We start from the raw sequence: 7749 nt of genomic DNA on the forward strand, positions 1-7749 counted from the left end.
AGACAATGTGTCCGGGAGTTATTCCGTATTCAACATTTCCATCTAGTGACCAAACTTTACGAATAGAGCCATTAGAGTCAGTAATGTCTGCTTTAGTAAACGCTTTTGTGATGATCCTGAACAGCTTCCCATAAGATAGCAGGATGAGAGTAGATAAAACAGCAACAGAATTTCTACCAAAGAATCGAGTAGCTTTTATGGAATACCGAGAAGCTAAAATTATGAGACCAGCAATGCACCATATGTAGACTGGAAACACAAACTGTAAACCACTTTTAGTTAGTTGATCCAAATTTTGGCTGAAACATGTCTCAATACCAAAATCCAGATTAATCCAAGCTATAGGCACAGTGATGATGTAGTAGCCAATGTTCTGTCTGCCCTGCTGTGGGAACAATATAGCATTGTTAATCACACAACATTTGCGTAGAATATGAGTCCATTTATGGTACCATTGGCAACTGTGAAATCGAAGAGTGTAATCATAGCAACCAGTATAATTCCAAGGATGGCGAACACTATCAACAGAGCAACAGAACTATTGTCACATTGTTTGCATCGATTACTTCCTAATTGCAGGCTGTAGTTTCCTTTACATTTCCCACACAAAATTCCAGCACGGTTCGAACTACATTGTGAAACAGGTGATCTCAAGTCAACCAATGTTGAGGTTTGATTGCAGTAGTCACTATGACAGTATTGATGCCAGTAGTAAAGGTCAGTTTCATTTTTGGCTGTGTCCATTCCCACCCACACAGTTCCTTCTCTGGTGATGTAGCCAGTGTGATTTTGAATATCACAGGTCAACTTCAACTGCTTAGTGTTTTCGTCGCATTCGCACACCCCTAAAGTTTTATTAAGCTGAAACCCCAGTGGACAGTTATCCACAGTGATGTTAATGTAGATGGACGTAGTGAGAAGAGCTGTACACAGTAGTGGGGAGGTTGTATCGGTGCATGCATCGGAGTATACGCTGTTTACACTGTCTTTAATTATATCGTTATGATTGTCTTGAACAAACAATTCTTTAACAGAGAGGCCCAATTTAAGGGGCCTACTTGTTTGGTTAGACAATACTGTATACGTTAGTTCCCTACATTGGACATAGGCATTAATAGATTGTATATTTTGACTGTCACTGATATTTCCAGCCTGCCCATCCAGCACAGTAGCAAACACAGCTCCTGTTACTCTGCTAAAGTTGAATCCCACGAGAGCTACAGAAGTCTCAAAGCTCTCCCCTGGAAACCTTGTCTCGTTAACTACAAGGTACGCACGGTTTTGGCACTGTGGTGTATCGTTTACACAGAAACACACTCGAGAAGGGTCTGACGCAAGTTGAAAAGTACTTGGTACTGAATTGTCGAAATCAAAGATACTATGCTCTGAAACTGAGCAATGCTCCTCAAAATACGATGTTCTTGTTAGTCCAAAGATGTCTCTTCCACCAAAACCAGCATTATTCCCAAAAAATTTCACTTGAGTATCACCACTGGCATAAGAATAAAAGCAAGGTCTATTAGTGATAAAACTATCGATATAGACAAACAAATCCTCTGTTTTGATTCCGTTTTCCACAGCAACTAGTAGCAGCGGAAGAAGAGGTGGAGCTGTAGCAATGTAGATCCCCCCACCATACTCAATAGCTGTATTGTTCTCAAACTGTGTAGTCGATCCTGAATCAAAAAACACTGTTGATTGATACAAGGCCAGTCCACCTCCCCTTTTGGCAATATTGTTAGAAAACACAGTTTCTCCTGCCATCTGGAAGGTACTTTGGTAGGCTAGGATCGGTGTTTCTCTGCTGTTATCGAATATACAGTCCCTGAAAATTGCTTCTTCTTTTTTGTAAGTTAATAACCAAATTCCAACAACACTGTTTCGTGTGAAATTACAATGATCCATTTCAACGATTGGGCCAAAAAATAATACATCATCAATCATAGCTAGTGAAAGTCCAATCTCATTGCTATCAATCCGAGAGTTTCTGAGTGTTATGCCCGAGTTTAATGATGCATAGCCAACACTATTTTCACTGATCTCCGAATTGACAATTGTCACATTTGGTATGACATTAGTATATAATCCATAGTTGTCAGTCTGAAATATCATACTGTCTTGAATCAAAAGTTTCTTTACAAACTGGACAAAAGCTCCTTGACGATTATGAGATATAGTGGAGTTTTTGATTGTTATGTACGAGTTTGGGTACACACTGATAATGCCATATTCCGTGTATTTAGTGAAGACACTGTTTTGGAGTGTAATAGAGTAGTATCCATTCATTGGTAAGTGACGCGGTGAGTATGAAAAAAAGCCATCCCCATAAACAGAGTATCCATTGAAACTCGAATCACTTATTTCAGCAGTAACATTTATACTTCCAGATACTTCCAAGCCACCAATACACCAGTCACACCATTGGATAGTTACTTTATGGTCTTCGATTTCAGAATCATCACTTACATTGACAAATAGTGCAACCTTCTCAAAAGAAAGTCCTTTGATCAAAATATTTGATGCATTTGCTATGATTGCTAGTCTGTCAGATCGACCAATAACTTTCAGTAGTTGCCGTTGGTTTAGAAGTGCTGGCTGTAAAATTATATTGAGCTCACTTACAACATACAGGAGGCTGTTGAGGTCGTGGACTCCCTCCAGGAATGTCAGGGTGATGTTGTTGTAGCCAGCTAATAAAGTCTGGTTCTGAGCAAACTGGTCTAGGGTGTGACAAGGTGCAGGACAGTCAGTTGCTGGGAGAGTTGGAGCAATATAGAAGGTCTCTGCCATGCATGGAGAGAGGAGACCAGTTGTCACTAGCAGGCCCACTAGTTGAAGCATCTTGTTCATTGCATGCTATATATAGCTCAATTATAAAGCTTTTTATGGCTTCTTGCAGAAAAAGGGGGCTGCTGGGCGGAGTTGCAGAGTGGTAAAGTAATTTCAATATGAACCAAATTGAACATTGCATGTAGTAAGAAGTGATAAGAACAGCAAAACAAAAAAGACATCATTTTCTCATTGTATAGTGAGATAACTAGAGAACTGTAATAATTATACGTCCACAGAATAAACTAGTGACACATTAGATTCCCTTGTCGTCTTGGGTTTTGTGGGGAAGTAGGTGAATGGCATACAGTTACTGGACATGTATCGACATACAGTAAATGTTGTACTCACATATCTGTGATCAATGTCCAGTATAATATAGCAAGAAGTGAAAGGTTTTGGAACAGGATAGAGTCTCATGGAGTCTCGTGCGGCTACGCCTTGAGGCATAACTACTTAACATCAGTATGAGTGGGCAGGGTTTCATACAGAGGGGGCGCCCTGGAATTCCCCCCCTGGAAATATAAAAATTAATGCCAAATAGTTGTGTTTTACAGAGGAATAATTATAATTATATACATTTAGCTATAAAATTGAATTCTACATGTATCAGACAAATCAATTGAGAAAAAGCCTCTTATATCTGGTACAGTCAAAAGTTCAGACAGGAGATTACACATCCATACACAAAATGCATTTATTTCAGAATACACTTGAGGGATACAGTTGTGTGTCTATCCCTGCATGTCTCGTAAAAACAATGAGTTTTCACCGCACAATAATAAATTATGTGTGTATACTATACCATACAATGTGTTAGATCTAAACTGCAAAAAATACTATAACTATAATTATGGCATGCAGACAAAAAACTAAACCAAAATACGTAAGCACTATGTACACACTATTAATCAGTTCCTTCTGTATAATGTTAAAAATTACTGTAACATATCATATCTCCAAAAGTGGCTCTCTAAGAGTGTTGGAATACCTGGACATTGTGAATTTATGCTCTCTTGCATTCTCGTGCAACTCCACTACTTGCGTCGTGAATTTATGCTCTCTTGCATTCTCGTGCAACTCCACTACTTGCGTCGTAACTTTGTCGGGTGCATTTTCTGGTACACTTTCAATATCCAATTCTTGTTTCTTCTTCTTGGAGAGCCTTTGAAGTTTGGGTCCGATCTTCTTGGCTATGTGAAAGATTATACTGCAAGCAAACTGAAAGAGAGCAAAACAAACTGAGGTAGCTGCCACTGGATTAAGAGTATCCATTTCTTGAACATCTTGCGGTTGCATTCGATAAAATAAGAATGCTCCGCCTAAGATGATGAGGTTGAGGAGGTACAACACTTCAAGCACTGACGCAAACCACTGCTTGTATAGATATCCCACAATGGCTGTGTACACTAGCAGGAGTGTAGCTATAATGGTCGATACCAGTATGTTAGCATTCGGATTAAAAGTCGAAGTTGACGAGAAAACAATCAATATCACTACACGGGAGATGAGCAGAATCCCTGTCCACACTTGATGCTGTTGCTTATCTTTGAATGGACCGTAATAAGAATCAAAAAACGGCTTGAATGTGTTAATCCAGCGAAGAGGTCGGCGGTCTGACTTGACTTTTAGGAAGGGTACTAGAAGGAGAGTCAAGGTGAATGGCAACCAAAACAATAGCATAAAGAGTAGTGCAACCACGATTAAGACAATGTGTCCGGGAGTTATTCCGTATTCAACATTTCCATCTAGTGACCAAACTTTGCGAATAGAGCCATTAGAGTCAGTAATGTCTGCTTTAGTAAACGCATTTGTGATGATCCTGAACAGCTTCCCATAAGATAGCAGGATGAGAGTAGATAAAACAGCAACAGAATTTCTACCAAAGAATCGAGTAGCTTTTATGGAATACCGAGAAGCTAAAATTATGAGACCAGCAATGCACCATATGTAGACCGGGAACACAAACTGTAAACCACTTTTAGTTAGTTGATCCAAATTTTGGCTGAAACATGTCTCAATACCAAAATCCAGATTAATCCAAGCTATAGGCACAGTAATGATGTAGTAGCCAATGTTCTTGCCCTGCTGTGGGAACAGTATAGCATTGTTAATCCACACAATATTTGCGTAGAATATGAGTCCATTTATGGTACCACTGGCAACTGTGAAGTCAAAGAGTGTAATCATAGCAACCAGTAAAATCCCAAGGATGGCGAACACTATCAACAGAGCAACAAAACTATTGTTACATTGTTCGCATCGATTACTTCCTAATTTCAGGCTGTAGTTGTCTTCACATTTTCCACACAAAATTCCAGCACGGTTCGAGCTGCATTGTGAACCAGGGGATCTCAAGTCAACAGGTGTTGAGGTTTGATTACAGTAGTCACTAGGACAATATTGATGCCAGTAGTAAAGGTCAGTTTCATTTCTGGCAGTGTCCATTCCCACCCACACAGTTCCTCCTCTGGTGATGTAGCCAGTGTGGTTTTGAATCTCACAGGTTAACTCCAACTGCGTAGTGTTTTTGTTGCATTCGCACACCCTTAAAGCTTTATTTAGCTGAAACCCCAGTGGACAGTTATCCACAGTGATGTTAATATAGATGGACGTAGTGAGAAGAGCTGTACACGGTAGTTTTGGGTATAAGCTTGTATCAGTGCATGTAGGAGAGTATATGCTCCTTACACTTTCTTTAATAACATCGTCATGATTGTCTTGAACAAGCGAGTCTGTAACAGAGAGGCCCAATTTAAGGGGCCTGCTTGTTTGGTTGGACAATACTGTATACGTTAGTTTTCTACATTCGACATAGGCATTGATAGATTGTATACGTTGACTGTCCATGATATTTCCAGCCTGCCCATCCAGCACAGTAGCAAACACAGCTCCTGTAACTCTGCTAAAGTTGAATCCCACGAGAGCTACAGAAGTCTCAAAGCTCTCTCCTGGAAACCTTGTCTCGTTAACTACAAGGTACGCACGGTTTTGGCACTGTCGTGTATCGTTTACACAGAAACACACTCGAGAAGGGTCTGACGCAAGTTGAAAAGTACTCGGTACTGAATTGTCGAAATTAAAGATACTATTCTCTGAAACTGAGCAATACTTCTCAAAGTATGATATTCTTGTTAGTCCAAATATGTCTCTTCCACCGAAACCAGCATTGTTCCCAAAGAACTTCACTTGAGTATCACCACTGGCATAACTAGAATAAAAGCAAGGCCTATTAGTGACAAAACTATCGATATAGACAAACAAATCCTCTGTTTTGATTCCGTTTTCCACAGCAACTAGTAGCTGCGGAGAAAGAGGTGGCGCTGTAGCAATGTAGATCCCCCCACCAAACTCAGTAGCTGTATTGTTCTCAAACCGTGTAGTCGATCCTGAATCAAAAAACACTGTTGATCGATACAAGGCCAGGGCACCCCCCCTTTTGGCATTATTGTTAGAAAACACTGTCTCTCCTGCTAACTGGAAGGTACTTTGATAGGCTAGGATCGGTGTTTCTCTGTTCTTATCAAATATACAGTCCCTGAAAATTGCTTCTTCTTTTTTGTAAGTTAATAACCAAATTCCAACAACATTGTTTTGTGTGAAATTACAATGATCCATTTTAGTAAGTAGGCCAGAAAGGTCAGTATATGAATTACTCATAGCTAGTGCAACTCCAATCTCATTGCTATCAATCTGAGAGTTTATAAGTGTTATGCCCGAGTTTAATGATGCATAACCAATACTATTTTCACTTATCTCCGAATTGACAATTGTCACGTTTGGTATGAGAAAAGTGTATAATCCATAGTTGACTGTCTGAAATATTTTACTGTCTTCAATCAAAAGTTCCTTTACTTGCCGGACATGAACTCCTTGACGGTTCTGAGATATAGTTGCGTTTTTGATTGTTATGTACGACGAGTATGGGTACACACTGAAAATGCCATATTCCGTGTATTTAGTGAAGATACTGAAAATGCCATATTCCGTGTATTTAGTGAAGACACTGTTTTGGAGTGTAAAAGAGTAGTATCCATTCATTGGTAAGTGACGCGGTGAGAATGAATAAAAGCCTGAATAAAAGCCATACTTAGAAACAGAGTGTCCATTGAAACTCGAATCACTTATTTCAGCAGTAACGTTTATACTTCCAGATACATATACTTCCAAGCCACCAATAAACCAGTCACACCATTGGATAGTTACTTTATGTTCTTCAATTTCAGAATCATCATTTACAATGACAACTATTATAACCGCCTCAAAAGAAAGTCCTTTGATCAAAATATTTAATGCATTTGCTCTGATTGCAAGTCCGTCAGATCGACCAATAACTTTCGGTGGTGGCCGCTGGTTTAGAAGTGCTGGCTGTAAAATTATATTGAACTCACATACAACATACAGGGTGTGGTTGAGATTGTGGACTCCCTCCAGGAATGCCAGGGTGATGTTGTTGTAGCCAGCTAATAAAGTCTGGTTTTGAGCAAACTGGTCCAGGGTGTGACAAGGTGCAGGACAGTCAATTTCTGGGAGAGTCGGAGCAACATAGAAGGTCTCTGCCATGCATAGAGAGAGGAGACCAGCTGTCACTAGCAGGGCCAGTAGATCTAGTTGAAGCATCTTGTACATCGCTAGCTCAATACAAAGGTCGTAAAGCCTTTTATGACTTCTTGCAGAAAAGGGACTGGGCAACTTCACTTGGGAGTAAATTAAAAATGCGCGCTATGAATAACATTAATTAATCAATATTTTCTCACATGCGACAGCTCAGTACAGAATAGGAGTATCAGACACCCACGCACATTCCACTCCATACTTTCTCAGGGTGACATCACAAACACTGTGTAAACTGTGGTTTAGAGCCTGTCCTAGGTCTGATTAGCACAAACCACAATACAAACAAGTGGCTTGCGCATTATA

The 7749-nt window shown here is 39.9% G+C and overlaps 2 protein-coding genes across 2 annotated transcripts; both read right to left on the reverse strand.

Moving 5' to 3' along the window:
- Positions 1–411: 411 nt before the first annotated feature.
- On the reverse strand, positions 412–2850 carry LOC135331660 (uncharacterized). The gene has a single exon (XM_064526888.1). It carries the CDS (start codon positions 2848–2850, stop codon positions 412–414), a length of 2439 nt encoding a protein of 812 aa, XP_064382958.1.
- A 740-nt stretch (positions 2851–3590) lies between these two features.
- LOC135331657 (uncharacterized) lies at positions 3591–7749 on the reverse strand. Its single transcript, XM_064526883.1, has one exon. It carries the CDS (start codon positions 7456–7458, stop codon positions 3781–3783), a length of 3678 nt encoding a protein of 1225 aa, XP_064382953.1. The 5' UTR covers positions 7459–7749; the 3' UTR covers positions 3591–3780.

This window comes from Halichondria panicea, chromosome 2, assembly GCF_963675165.1.
Source record: "Halichondria panicea chromosome 2, odHalPani1.1, whole genome shotgun sequence".
Classification (NCBI taxonomy): domain Eukaryota; kingdom Metazoa; phylum Porifera; class Demospongiae; order Suberitida; family Halichondriidae; genus Halichondria; species Halichondria panicea.

Bases quoted from the DNA above. Each gene is read 5' to 3' on its own strand.
- LOC135331657 (XM_064526883.1), bottom strand. From the start codon at position 7,458: ATGTACAAGATGCTTCAACTAGATCTACTGGCCCTGCTAGTGACAGCT.
- LOC135331660 (XM_064526888.1), bottom strand. From the start codon at position 2,850: ATGAACAAGATGCTTCAACTAGTGGGCCTGCTAGTGACAACTGGTCTC.